Below are 15,799 nucleotides of genomic sequence, written 5' to 3'. Positions count from 1 at the left end.
CCCCATAAGATGCATTCTATGGCGCATCTGTAGAAGGTGGTGACAGTTGGTGGGGACATGCTGAACTTCCTAATCCTTCTAAGGGGTTGATGGTTGATGGTTGTTGGTTGTTGATGGTTGTTGACAAATTAAAAACCTTAATACTCGTGCAAAAACCAAATTGCTGAAGTAACTTAGCAGGTCAGGTAACATCTCTGAAGGATCTGGATAGGTGACGTTTTGGGTTGGTACTCTTCAGATTGATTGTGGTAATGGGAGAAAGCTGGTGAAGAGGTCAGGGCGAGACAAAGTCTGGGAAATGGAAGTTGGGTAATATCAGGTAACTTTATTGTCAATTGTAGTTGCTGACTGTGCTCAGCATGTCTGATGTTATTTTTTCCAAGCTTCAATCTTGCTGGGAATATGAAGAATTGGGGAATGTGAAGATTTAATGTCCTTTAGGTACTCTGTATTGGTTCATTCCCTCGCTCTTGCTCTTGCTCTGCTCTCTCCCCCTTTTATTCATTTTATTGAATATTGAACTGCAGACCAACACCTACTTCCTTAGAAGGATTAGGAAGTTCAGCATGTCCCCACCAACTGTCACCACCTTCTACAGATGTGCCATAGAATGCATCTTATGGGGATGAATCACAGCTTGCTTTGGGAACAGCTCCATCCAAGACCGCAAGAAATTGCAACAAATTGAGGATGCAGCCCAGACCATCACACAAACCAACCTCCTTTTCATTTACTCCATTATACCTCAAGATGCCTTGGCAAGGACAACAGCATAATCAAGGACAAGTTGCACCCCCTCGCCACTCCCTCTTCTCCCCTCTCACATTGGGCAAAAAGTATAAAAGTATTAAATCGCACACCACCAGATTCAGGGACAGTTTCTTTCCAGCTGTTAACAGGCAACTGAATTATCCAACCACAACTAGAGGACAGTTCTGAACTACTATCTACTTAGAAACATAGAAACATAGAAATTAGGTGCAGGAGTAGGCCATTCGGCCCTTCGAGCCTGCACCGCCATTCAATATGATCATGGCTGATCATCCAACTCAGTATCCCGTACCTGCCTTCTCTCCATACCCCCTGATCCCCTTAGCCACAAGGGCCACATCTAACTCCCTCTTAAATATAGCCAATGAACTGGCCTCAACTACCCTCTGTGGCAGAGAGTTCCAGAGATTCACCACTCTCTGTGTGAAAAAAGTTCTTCTCATCTCGGTTTTAAAGGATTTCCCCCTTATCCTTAAGCTGTGACCCCTTGTCCTGGACTTCCCCAACATCGGGAACAATCTTCCTGCATCTAGCCTGTCCAACCCCTTAAGAATTTTGTAAGTTTCTATAAGATCCCCTCTCAATCTCCTAAATTCTAGAGAGTATAAACCAAGTCTATCCAGTCTTTCTTCATAAGACAGTCCTGACATCCCAGGAATCAGTCTGGTGAACCTTCTCTGCACTCCCTCTATGGCATCTCTGCACTCCCTCTATGGCATCTCTGCACTCCCTCTATGGATACTTCATTGGTGACCCTTGGACTATTTTTGATTGGACTTTACTGGCTTTACCTTGCACTAACATTATTCCCTCATCATATATCTCTACACTGCAAATGGCTTGATTGTAATCATGTATCGTCTTTCCGCTGACTAGTTAGTGTGTAACAAAAGCTTTTCACTGTACCTCGGTACACCTGACAATAATAAACTAAACTAGGGGTTAAGATGGAGACGGGGGTGAGGAATTAATATACTTGTTGTAAGGATGAATGGATGTAATGATTAATTAACCACTGCTCAAATTTGTTTTTCGGAATATCTCTAAATGCACAAATGCAGAATGCCTATCTCCTTAACAGGAGAGTGCTGATGAACTGCTAGCAGAACTTTGTAATCAGTAGGTTCCTGCATATGTATCCAGCTGCAGCATGACTGAGCAAAAAAGAGTCTTCAAACAGATTGTAGTGATCCGTGTTGCTAAACAGATGTTGAGGTTATTGTGATTTCCACTAAATTTGTGACAGTTCTAGCTTGGTGAGGGGGTAGAGAAAACCTGTGCTGTTTAGACTTTGGACACTCATGTAGAACTGCATGTCCTCAGTTCATAGTTTAATTTGTCTTTCAGCCAGCAAAACAAAATGCTGAATCTTTTTGGAATTCGAAAGAACACTGAATCTCCTAACAAAAGCACATCTGAGAAAGAGGTAGATGGATTTGTTATTTTAGGTAAGTCATGTTTTACACTTCTTACTCAATTTAATTTTTTACCAGTTCTATTGGCAAATCCATTTCATGAAATGAAAGACGTGAGATATTCTCCAACCATCATCTTCAAAATGTTATTGTGTTGTGCTGTGAACACCAAGCATAATTCTGAGTTTGGAAACACCAAGACAGCTTCTCAAACTTTATGATTTTATTTAATTTTAAATTGCAATGTAATCTTTTTTCCACTGTGTGTCATACAAGAGCTTTGTAAAAGAAAAAGCAACTCAAAAGCTTTGCAGCAAAATAACATTTAGAAGGTAGCATGATGTATCATATGATCTATCTATCTATCTATCTATCTATCTAGCTAAAACGAGCTGCTGACCTCACAATATGCCGACCAATATGCCTCCAAGTACGCTCGCGCCACGGCTCCCGCTGTTGGACTCCAGCTCGCCCGCCTGCCCAAAGATACTAGAGGATACTATAATCTTTTGAAACCCCCTCACTCACCTTCCCTCTTCTCCTCCTCTCCACCCCCTATCCCTCTTGCCCCTCTGTGTGTGTGTGTGTCTCTCTCTTTCTGTCTCTGCCTCTTCTCTCTCTGCCCTTGCAAGTAAAAGTAATATTGCAGATTGGGGAAAAAATTACATTTATGGTCTATTTAGTGACTGTTTCGTGGGCTGGAAAAATAGGGAATGGGTTTGTAAAGTAATTTCAAAATTACATTCCATGAAATCTATATTTTAAAATATTAAAAAAACATTGAATACTGGGTCATGGAATGGAGTAATATAATGTATGCAATGTATTAATTTGCTCATTTCAAAAGGATGTTGGATGTTAGTAATGGGAAACAATGACCCAATGAGACTTGCGTGTATGCTTTTTGCATCTGAAGAAAAACGTGCAATGTTTTGGTTAGAATTAATGAAAACAATGGACCAATATTTTTTTAAGTAATTATAATATTAGTAAATGGATTATATACCTAACAACAGAACTGCAGCAGCTTAAATGTTGGTATGGTTTGTAATGGAACATTTGGTGTTGCCCAAATGACAAAAGACTTCTGCTCTGTACGATGGAATACTAGCCATGCAGACAAGGTGCCATTTTAAAAGCCTCTTGATCTTATTCTAAATGAGTAGATCTGAGATACATCACCTGAGGATATTTGGTGATACAGCAAAAATATATTTAAACTGAGACCTTTGTGTGCATTTCACACAGGCAACAGCAGAATTCAGAATTGCGACTTCTTGCCTGAAGGAAGTTTACGATTAAAAATAGTATTCATCTGTTAGGAGCAACTCTTATTTGTTGAATACAATATTGAAGAACAAAGGTATGAAGCTCCTCATGAATATGCTATAATTCAACCAGAGATAAAAATGTTTTCCCATAAAGCACTGCCCTACATTTATCTGATTCTAAGTAAGCCACATTGATATTCGAACCTAGGAATTGATATAGGATTAATTTCTCAAGCATTAATCCTGAAATTGCAAAGCAAGAATTGGAGATACTGGAAATCTAAAAATAGAAGCAGAAATATTGGATTTTTTAGCTGGCCTGGCAGTATTTTTGGAGAGAGGAACAGAGTTAAAATTTCATGCTCATGAATTTTCATCAGAACCTTTCAACAAACTTAGAACTCACATTTACAAAAATATTGAGATATTTTGGGAACACTCTAGAAATTACTGATTTCGGGTCAGTAGCTCAGTGACTAAATTCAAGCCACAGATGACATGTGAACAGATATCCTTCCTTGGCCGACATTTCATTGCAGACAGAAATGTGTGGTCAGGATCTCTGTCTTCAGGTAAAATATTAATCTGATGTTGTGATATTAAAGGGAGAGTAGAGCTGCTCTCCTGGTATCTTGCACAAACTTTCCTCATAACCAGTTCTGCAGAAACAGACATGGTCATTCAGCTTAATATTTGAGAGATTTTGCTTTGTGAAAGTTGAGCATATTTTTTTAGAACTGCGACTGTAAGATCAAAAATACTTAAATGACTGCAAATCACTTTGGAATACAGGCATTTTGGGCAGCACAGTGGTACAGCACTTTTACAGCATAAGCAATCACTATTGATCTATGCCACTGTCTGTATGGTGTTTGCCGTTTCTTCCCATATTTTATATATGTGAAGGTTAATTAACCTCTAGTTAATATGGTAGAATATTGGTGGGAGGAGCTGGAGTTGATGGGAATATTGGGAGATTTGAATGTATTAGGGTGGGATTAATGTGAAAATGGGTGCTTAATTGTTGGTGTGGAGTCAGTGAGCCCTGCGTTTGTGCTGCATTTCTCTGATTCGAAAATGCAAAATACAATATATAAATCTTCCTTCATTTCTTGCTAATTACCAACAATTGAGCCAATGAGCAGTCCTTGATGTTATGAGTGAGATTTCTAATTCTCTGCAGATTTGGGAAGCAATTGGATTCTATTCTCTGGTCATTGCTTATTCTCATATTTACTCCTGGGAATTGTTCTGAGTTTTGCTTTTATTCTTTTGTAAATAATTGCTCTTCAGAATTCTGAAACCTAAATTACTGCTGTCCGTTGATCTCATTAGCCCTACAAAAAGAATAATCTTAAATTCACCCATTATTTTTATTATTAGGTCCAGCTCTTGCTGCCATTTATTATTACATTTTTCTCCCTGCACTGTCCTTCCAAACCTTTCATTTCTTTCACCATTAGTGGTTGTATTTCAATGATGATAACATTACCAGACTGCTAGTCAACAGACTTAGATGATTGATATGGAGATTTGAATATAAATTTCACCGTGGCAGCTTGGGATTCAAGTTCAATTAATTCAACAAAATCTGTAATAATTAGTATCTATAGTGGTAACCATGAAGCTATATATGATTGTAATCACATCTATTTCACTTACAACATTTAGTAATTTTACTGACCTATTTATAATTCCAAACCTAAAGCTATTGCGGCTGACTCTCAAAGCCTCTGAATTGCCTCGCAAGCTGCCCAGTTATACCAATTGCTTGGGGATCTACAAAGACTGTTCACCACCACTTTTCCCCAAGGCCAGGTGGAAATTAATAATAAATGTTAGCGATGTCATTGGTTGAATGAATGAATAAAACCCAATAAAATAATAATTGCCTCTTTTTTCCCACTCCATCATTTCCTTCCCCAGGAACGGTGGTTTTGGCTTCTTCCTTTGGAAAGACAAACTCTGTCTTCCTATGTTCACCACTCACAAGCTTATTTTAGGTTTACATTTTTGTCCCCACTTTATCCCTATTATTTTTTCTCTTCTGCCTTGTCATATAATAACTTTTCTTGATTTTCTGTGATTTTTTTTCCAATGTACACGAAGGGTTGAAATTCAATACTTCAGATGCACAGGTTTAAATCACTTCAAAATATTCTGTTAGGCTTTGCATTGAGTAGCTGCTATGCTGATCGGTGGCAACAAATATGACCAACAACTGAAATACTGACTGTGGTTTGGGTATTCAAGGTTGTAATCAGGTCAATGCAGTGCAGTTAAGATTTTTTGCCAAAATGCTTCAATCAATATTTACAATAACTTATCTTATTCTTGCTTTTGGCTCTCATTATCCCAAGCAGACTATCATCTGTAACCTGCAGTTTGTCTGTAAACTCTCGTTCGTGGAGTTGACCTTGAATTGGAATGTTCGGGGTTTTTGTTAAAGTGTCTCACAGTTCTTCAGTTAGAAACATAGAAAATAGATTCAGGAGGAGGCCATTTGGCCCTTTGAGCCAGCACCACCATTCATTGTGATCATGGCTGATCATCCCCAATCAATAACCCATGCCTGCCTTCTCCCCATATCCCTTGAGTCCACTAGCCCCTAAGAACTCTTATCTAACTCTCTTAAATCCATCCAGTGATTGGCCTCCACTGCCCTCTGGAGGCCAGTGGAGTTACAGGATGTGGACATTGCTACCAAATACAGCATTTATTTCCATTCCTCATAGCCCTTTAACTTAGCGTCTTGACATTTCAGAAGTCAATTACATTGAATCTGAAGTCATATTTAGATAAAACCAGGTAAGATGACTGAAGGAAATGTTGTGAACTATTTAGAACTTTCAGACAATGTTGTCATCTCATTGAATTAAAAAAAATATTGATACTAGTTGATACCTGTAATTTAACCACTGTATTTAAGTACCCCAACCGATATTCCTCTGTTGGACGCTGCTTGGTTGAATGTAGTGCGTAGATTTGGAGTCTCCCTAATTAACGGTACTTGTCTCAAGTGTCATCTTCCTAATAAGGTGGGAAACCAACCCTCATTTTGAGTGCTTCAATAGACATTAAAAAATCCCATTGCATTTTAAGAACCGAATTCTACCAAAATCTTTATTGGATTGATTTGGAGCATAGAACAATACAGCACAGGAACATGCTCTTCGGCCCATGATGTCTATGCTGACCATAATGTTAACCCAAATAAATTCCAGTTGCCTCTACAGGGTACCTATCATTCATTTCTCTGCCTGTTCACATGCCTCATAAACATTGTTGTTGAATTTGCTTCCACAAGGTCTAGCAATGTTACAAAATTTTGACATTTAAAAAATCAAGTCTGCAATTTATCCCATCAGATAAAGCATAACAATAAGTTTAATTTGACACCTAATTCACTTTCATATCTCAAGTAATAAAAAAGTTATGGCCATTTTCATACTCGGAAATTAGCATCTTGTTCCCTATTGATTTTCTATGGACATAACAAAAAAGCTGTGATCGAGGACAGTCAAAAGCCCATAACCTTCTTAAAAATTAAGAGAGCTGAATGAAATTTTCAGTTATCATAGATTGAACCATTCTGAAACAAATATAAAATAATCTTACTTGGAGGACCTGAAATTAATGCATATAATTAGTTAGTTACCCAATTGTAGCTAATTTCAAACTTCAATTACTAGATCTAAACATCTATCCATTTCTTAATAAATGATTAACATTTTTAAATAGCCTAAGTGTCCAAATAATATTCACAAATAATTCACAATAAAACATGATTTTTAAATCTCATTTACATCAATTTATAGGCCAAATGGAAGGAATTTAGTGTTCAATTGCTGTAAATTTAGTGTTCAATTTAAATCGGCTTTCTAGTGGGATCCTGTGAACGCGCTGGTTTAGAACGTTCACATTGCAGTGGATTTGTGCCCTCAAATGCCCAGAAAAATATTGCGGGATATAAAGAGCCCAAAATGAACTATTCGCTATAGAAAACTTTATATACAGGGTTCTTAAGAAGTCCCTTTTAATGTAAAAATAAGGTACATACCTTTAATTGTTTGCTTTATAAAACCCTGGGGCTGCGAGAGGTCGCGGGTTTAGAGAGTGATTTTTAAACTACTATAACTATTATACAAGGCCATAAAAACTAATAATACCTTTTGCGACGGGGTCTTTCAGCGATTTTCCGTTAATGATTTACTAGGCTGAACATTTTCGATTGCAACAGCCTAGTAAAAATCGCGTTTTAAACCCGCCCCCTCTAAACAGCGCCAAAATCACACACACGGGGCTGGGATAGATTCTCAACCACGATTCAGGTAGGTTTTGTAACATACCTACAAGGTCCCCTAGCAGTGAGTTTTCGGGTACCTTCCTCTCTGTGTACAAATAAAAATCTGACATAAATATCTCCTAAATTTTTCACCTCTGACCTTCTAGTATTTGACATTTTCACTCTTTGTAAAAGTCCCTGACTAACTACCCTATCTATGCCGCGCATAAATTTATATACTTTTATCAGGTTGCCCCTCAGCTCCATAGAAAAAAAAAGTTTGTCCGACCTTACAGTGCCCTCCATAATGTTTGGGACAAAGACCCGCTATTTATTTATTTGCCTCTGCACTACACAATTTGCGATTTGTAATAGAAAAAAAATCACATGTGGCTAAAGTGCACATTATCAGATTTTAATAAAGGCCATTTTTATACATTTTGGTTTCACCATGTAGAAATTACAGCAATGTTTATACATAGTCTTCCCCCCCCCCATTTCAGGTGACCATAATGTTTGGGACACAGCAATGTCATATAAATGAAAGTAGTCTTGTTTAGTATTTTGTTGCATATCCTTTGCATGCAATGACTGCTTGAATTCTGCGATTCATGGACATCACCAGTTGCTGGGTGTCTTCTCTGGTGATGTTCTGTCAGGCCTGTATTGCAGCCTTCTTTAGCTTATGCTTGTTTTAGGGGCTAGTACCTTTAAGTTTTCTCTTCAGCAATATGCTCAATTGGGTTCAGATTGGGTGATTGACTTGGTCACTCAAAATTGACAATTTTTTAGGTTTGAAAATCTCCCTTGTTGCTTTAGCAGTATGTTTGGGATCATTGGCCTGCTGTAAAATGAACCGCCGGCCAATGAGTTTTGAGGCATTTATTTGAACTTGAGCAGATAGGATCTATACACTTCAGAATTCATTATGCTACTACCCTCAGCTGTTGTATCGTCATTGAAGATAAGTGAGCCAGTAACTTCGGCAGCTATACATGCCAGGCCATAACAGCCCACCACCATGTTTCACAGATGAGGTAGTATGCTTTGGATCGAGGGCAGTTCCTTCTCTCCTCCATACTTTGCTCTTGCCATCACTCTGATCTAAGTTAATCTTCATCTCATCTGTCCACAAAACATTTTCCAGAACACTGGTTGCTTTTTTAAGTACTTCTTGGCAAACAGTAACCCGGCGATCCAATTTTTGCGGCTAACCATTGGTTTGCATCTTGCAGTATTTGCAGCCTCTGTATTTCTGTTCATGAAGTCTTCTGTGGACAGTGGTCATTGACAAATCCACACCTGACTCCTGAAGAGTGTTTCTGATCTGTCGGACAGGTGTTTGGGGATTTTTCTTTATTATAGAGAGAATTCTTCTGCCATCAGCTGTGGAGGTCTTCCTTGGCCTGCCAGTCCCTTTGCGGTTAGTAAGCTCACCAGTGCTCTCTTCTCAATGATGTTCCAAACAGTTGACTTTGGTAAGCCGAAGGTTTGGCTGAGGTCTCTAACAATTTTATTCTTGTTTCTCAGTCTCATAATGGCTTTGGTCCTCATGTTGATAACAGCAATACAAGTTTTCAAAGGTGATGGAAAGACTGGAGGAAAGACAAGGTGCTGAGAGCTCACATACCTGCAATAAGGAGGCAATTAAACACACCCGAGCAATTACAAAGGCCTGTGAAGCCATGTGTCCCAAACATTATGGTGCCCTGAAATGGGGGGACTATGTATAAACACATCTGTAATTTCCACATGGTGAAACCAAAATGTACAAAAAATGGCCTTTAATAAAATCTGACAATGTGCACCTTAACCACATGTGATTTTTTCTTTGCCAAGTCTCAAATTGTGGAGTACAGAGGCAAATAAATAAATGATGGGTCTTTATCCCAAACATTATGGAGGGCACTCTATACTCTAATACAGGTAAAATCCTGGTAAACCTCTTCTGCACCTTCTCCAAAGCCTCCACATCGTTTCTGCAATGTGGTGACTATAACTACACGCAGCACTCCAAATGTGACACCAAAGTTTTACTCATCAGCAGCACGACTTAATAATGTTTCTATTGAACACCCAGACAAATGAAGGCAAGTATGTAATTTACCTTCTTAACACCATATTTACTTGTGTTGTTATTTTCTGGAAGTTATGGACTTGCATTCTAAGATGCTCCTAAAGTCCTGCCATTTGCTGCATTGGTCTTCTTGCCTTAGAACTTCAAAACGCATCACCTTCTACTTAACCAGATTAAACTCCCTTCTGCCATTTCCTGCCCACATTTCCAACTGGTCTATATCCTGCTGATTCCTTTGTGAACTTTCTTCACCATTCACTACTTTTTCCAATTTCTGCGTTGTCTGCAATCTTACCAATCAGGTAAATTATGTCGAAATCTAGCAATGTTACAAAATTTTCAGATTTAAAATATCAAGTCTGCAAATTATCCCATCAGATAAAGCATAAAAAGAAGTTTAATTTGACACCTAATTCACTTTCATATCTTCAGTATTAAAAATTTATGGCCATTTTCATACTCGGAAATTAGCATCTTGTTCCCTATTGCTTTTCCATTGACAACACAAAAGCTGTGATCGAGGACAGTCAAAAGCCCGTAACTTTCTTAAAAATTAAGAGAACTGAAAGAAATTTTCTGTTATTATAGATTGAAACATTCTGAAACAAATATGAAACAGTCTTACTTGGATGACCTGAAATTAACGCATATAATTAGTTAGTTACCCAATTGTAGCTAATTACATAATTCAATTACGAGATCTAAACATCTATCCATTTCTTAAGAAAAGATCAAAATTTTTAAATAGCCTAAGTGTCCAAATAACATACACACAAGAATTCACAATATAACATGATATTTAAATCTCATTGTCATTGATTTATAGGCCAAATGGAAGGAATTTAGTGTTTAATACCTGCAAATTAATGGCCATTTAAATCATCTTGCGAGTGGGTTTTTCTGGAACGCGATCATTTGGAACGTTGCGGTTGCAGTGAATTTAAACCCCATATCGGCAGGGAAAATACTGCCGGTTCGAATGGGGAAAAAAATCACCATTTTGCACGTAAAAAGGGGAATTAAAGGCATCTTAGGGAGCACTTTTATACATAAACTAAACGGCTTTCCTTTACCTGTCCCGTAGTGAAATCCGTCCCCGTTGTTGGCGTTCATAGCATTAGAAGCTGATTTTTAAATTACTCCAGCGCTGAACTTGTCGGGCGATTTAAAAAAAAAAAAAAAAAATATATTCACAGAACGCCCGTCGGAACAATTCTTCAGCAAAAGCTTGCAATCCGAGAAAATATAATCTAGGACAAGTAGGTGAAAACCGCATTTTAACCCCGACCCCCCCCCCCCCCCCCTTCAAAGGCGCCAAAATCGCGCACACGGCCAGTGGCAGAACTGCAGTGCCGCTGAAGGTATGTTTCGTAACATACCTACTAAATCCATTCAAAAAGAATGGTGGCCCTAACACGGATTCTTATGGAACACCATTGGTCAGAATAGCACTTGTCCACCTCTGTCTTTTCTGGCTTAACCAAATTAAATCCAAAATTGATATGTCTTTATATTTTAAAATTTGCTTTGATTTGTCTCCTTCTATTGCATGCTTATAAAACAACTATGTCTTGAGTTTAACCAGCATTCTCGATCCCAATCTTTTTGACCAGCTCTAAGCCCCTTTGTTACAATTTCTTCGAAGAATATTGATTAAATTAATCTTCAATCGTTATAATGAAAGTCTGTTTGCATCCACAGAATTTTATTCTTTCTGTTAATAAGTTATTTTATTGCTAGGGAGTACAGTATATTTGAGAAGGTTTATGTACTTACTAGCTTTTTTGCAGTATCAGTCTGTTTTTATAATATTGTGGAAGAAGGGTAGTGATTTGTTATGGTTTTCTTTTAGCTTTTTGCCTTCAAGTTTTTACTGCAGGCCACTAAAGATGAATGTTGTTGGAGAATAAATGTACATTCTAAAATAAAAGTATATAGGAACTTTTGAATTAACAAAATGAAATCCTTCCTCTTGGTTTCAGAAAGTTACCTACCATAATTGATTTGCCTTAAGCAGTAGTAATGTGTGCTTCTTCACTTTTCTAATACTGATGAGGGATATGTGTCCCGAAACCTCAACTCTGCTTCCATTCCCAGTGAAGCTGCTTGACCTGCTGAGTGCTTTCAACATTTTATGTTGTTTTTGTCAAAAAAACCTGTGATTCCTTTCAGCGGGTATTCGCAGTATTCTGCATTCCAATTTTGGGATGTTTTCGGATTGAATATCTATGATTATAACATGGTTTACAATCTAGTTCGCATCATATGATTCTGTTACAGGAGTTACCATCTGTCATTTTGTAGATTTACAGCAACTGCTAAGGACGAGAAAAGCCAAGTTGCACAAGCTCCAGGTGTCTGCATAAGACAAAATAATGAGATAGGTTGCACATCAAGGAAATAACATATTTTACGGTTTTGATGACATTGAGAATTATTCATAATTGCTTTTATGGTTTATGGTGTCATCTGATTCCCACAACTTGTTACATTTTTTAATATACTCTCACCATATGTTCGACATGGAACCTCCTGCTATCTATTATTCCATTGATCATTTATTTTTCATTTTGGTGAATTGGAGTCAAGAGTTTCCATGAATATCTAATTTATTCTACAACACTAAATTTAACGTCACGGTTCTAAACCTGTTTTGCACTTGTTATTTCAATCATAAATGAAACCTAATTTTAAAATGTGAATCTATGGTACAAATATTATACATAACAAATATGATAATAAGCTACTATGTACAAAAAAATTTTTGTTAATGCTTTAATTAGTTTAGATTTTGTGACCAAACCACATTACCATTGGTTGGCAAAAGCTATTTTTGCTTCACTGATATGACTTTTGCCCTCCGAAGCCTGATTATTGAGATCATAATTGTTCTGTGCCTCAACACTATTTACTTCACTTTGATCCTTATTCCTCAATGCCCATAGCAATGAAAACTTTCAGTAACTAGAAATTTTGGTGGGGGAAAATAGCTGTAACAACATTTTGGTGTGGAGATCTCCATATTTAATTTTCTAGACGAATGTATACATTTATAAACCTGGCCTGCCACTTTCAAGGATGTATGTATATATTTGCCTAGGTCTTCCTGTTCCTATGCATTGTTTAGAAGCATTTAATCTGTTGTGCCTCTCTCCCTATGCTTTCTATCAAAGTGCATGTCCATTTGCTCTGCTTTCACCAAGGTGTTTTAGCCAGTCTACATTTGTCTTTCATTTTATCGCTATCCTCCGTACTGCTTCCCATTTTCTTCAGGATTTAATTTTTTTTTAAGATAGACATTTTCCTAGCACTCGTGTCAGGTCATTAATATATGATTCCAGCATAATGCACTATCCTCCGCCCTGTAAAGTTACTGTTCACATTGTGTATTTGCATCAACCTTGAAGTGTATTTCCTATCCATGCTGCTATTGATCCTATAATTTTATACGGCACAATTTTGCTTGTCAGCTTCTGTGTGAGATTTGACCAAATATCCACAGAAAATCTATGCCATTTAAGATCTATTCCAAGCTACCTTAGAATTTATTTCAATTGGGTCATTTGTCATTCTTCCAAGATCCAGATATTAAGACTTATTTTGCTTAATTTGTGTCCATCTTAGGAATCAATTTAGTTCACCTTTGCTGCACCATCTGTAGGTTAAGTATATGGGGGTGGTGTGGGGAGGGGGGGATGGGGAAAGAGGGGTGTGGGGAAGGGCGGGTGTGGGGGAGGGGGTGGTGTTGGGGAGGAGCTGTGTGGGGGAGGGAGGGGGGGGGGGGGGTGTGTGGGGAAGGGGGGAAGGGGGGATGGGGAAAGAGGGGTGTGGGGAAGGGGGGGTTTGGGAAAGGGGGGTTGTGGGATGGAGGGTGTGGGGTAAAAAGGGGTGTGGGGAAAGGGGGGTGGGGGAAGGCGTGGGGAGGAGGAAGAGGGATGTGGCTTCCGGTTCAACTCAGCTTCCTGCTGGTCACCGCAGAAGCAGTCCGTGGGCTGCGCACTCTCTGCGGGCTGCACAATACACTCCACCCCTTCAGCTTTTTATTCTCCTCGCCGCGTTATTGACAGCTGGTTGTGCCAAACAATTATTTCCCCTTAGTCCCACCTGCCTGCACTCATACCATAACCCTCCATTCCCTTCTCATCCATATGCCTATCGAATTTATTTTTAAATGATACCAACGAACCTGCCTCCACCACTTCCACTGGAAGCTCATTCCACACCGCTACCACCCTCTGAGTAAAGAAGTTCCCCCTCATGTTACCCCTAAACTTCTGTCCCTTAATTCTGAAGTCATGTCCTCTTGTTTGAATCTTCCCTATTCTCAAAGGGAAAAGCTTGTCCACATCAACTCTGTCTATCCCTCTCATCATTTTAAAAACCTCTATCAAGTCCCCCCTTAACCTTCTGCACCCCAGAGAATAAAGACCTAACTTATTCAACCTTTCTCTGTAACTTAATTGTTGAAACCCAGGCAACATTCTAGTAAATCTCCTCTGTACTCTCTCTATTTTGTTGACATCCTTCCTATAATTAGGCGACCAAAATTGTACACCATACTCCAGATTTGGTCTCACCAATGCCTTGTACAATTTTAACATTACATCCCAGCTTCTATACTCAATGCTCTGATTTATAAAGGCTAGCATACCAAAAGCTTTCTTTACCACCCTATCTATATGAGATTCCACCTTCAAGGAACTATGCACGGTTATTCCCAGATCCCTCTGTTCAACTGCATTCTTCAATTCCCTACCATTTACCATGTACGTCCTATTTTGATTTGTCCTGCCAAGGTGTAACACCTCACATTTATCAGCATTAAACTCCATCTGCCATCTTTCAGCCCATTCTTCCAAATGGCCTAAATCACTGTAGACTTTGGAAATCCTCTTCATTATCCACAACACCCCCTATCTTGGTGTCATCTGCATACTTACTAATCCAATTTACCACACCTTCATCCAGATCATTGATGTACATGACAAACAACAAAGGACCCAACACAGATCCCCACTAGTTACCTGCCTCCAACCTGATAAACAGCCATCCACCATTACCCTCTGGTGTCTCCCATTCAGCCACTGTTGAATCCATCTTGTTACTCCTGCATTTATACCCAACAGTTGAACCTTCTTAACCAACCTTCCATGAGGAACCTTGTCAAAGGCCTTACTAAAGTCCATATAGACAACATCCACTGCTTAACCCTGGGCAATTTCCCTAGTAACCTCTTCAAAAAATTCAAGAAGATTAGTCAAACATGACCTTCCAGGCACAAATCCATGTTGACTGTTCCTAACCAGACCCTGTTTATCCAGATGCTTATATATATTATCTCTGTATCTTTTCCATTAATTTGCCCACCACTGAAGTCAAACTAACAGGTCTATAATTGCTAGGTTTACTCTTAGAACCCTTTTTAAACAATGGAACAACATGCGCAATACGCCAATCCTCGGTGACTATTCCAGTTTCTAATGACATTTGAAATATTTCTGTCATAGCCCCGGCTATTTCTACACTAACTTCCCTCAATGTCCTAGGGAATATCCTGTCAGGACCTGGAGACTTATCCACTTTTATATTTTTCAAAAGTGTCAGTACTTCTTTTATTTTGAAACTCATAATATCCATAGCTACTCTACTAGTTTCCTTTACCTCACATAATTTAATATCCTTCTCCTTGGTGAATACCAAAGAAAAGGAATTGTTCAATATCTCCCCCATCTCTTTTGGCTCTGCAGATAGCTGTCCACTCTGTCTCTCCAATGGACCAATTTTATCCCTCGTTATCGTTTTGCTATTAATATAGCTGTAGAAACCCTTTGGATTTACTTTCACCTTGCTTGCCAAAGCAACCTCATGTCTTCTATTAGCTTTTCTAATTTCTTTCTTAAGATTCTTTTTACATTCCTTATACTCCTCAAGCACCTAATTTACTTCATGCTGCCTATAATTATTGTAGATCTCCCTCTTT

At 38.5% G+C, this 15,799-nt stretch overlaps 1 protein-coding gene across 3 annotated transcripts in view; it reads left to right on the top strand.

Moving 5' to 3' along the window:
- umad1 (UBAP1-MVB12-associated (UMA) domain containing 1) overlaps positions 1-15,799 on the top strand; it is a 54,989-nt gene that overhangs the window by 17,735 nt on the left and 21,455 nt on the right. For 2 of the 3 annotated variants that reach the window (XM_055662154.1, XM_055662137.1), the window contains exon 2: positions 2,119-2,219. In XM_055662154.1, the coding sequence (XP_055518129.1) occupies positions 2,132-2,219 (88 nt within the window). In that variant the 5' untranslated portion in view covers positions 2,119-2,131. The remainder of the gene's footprint in view (positions 1-2,118; positions 2,220-15,799) is intronic. The other variant, XM_055662144.1, reaches the window with a different exon arrangement.

Source organism: Leucoraja erinacea, chromosome 2 (assembly GCF_028641065.1).
Source record: "Leucoraja erinacea ecotype New England chromosome 2, Leri_hhj_1, whole genome shotgun sequence".
Classification (NCBI taxonomy): Eukaryota; Metazoa; Chordata; class Chondrichthyes; order Rajiformes; family Rajidae; genus Leucoraja; species Leucoraja erinaceus.
Note: the sequence above shows the minus strand (reverse complement) of the source record. Positions and strands in the feature narration are given on the sequence as shown.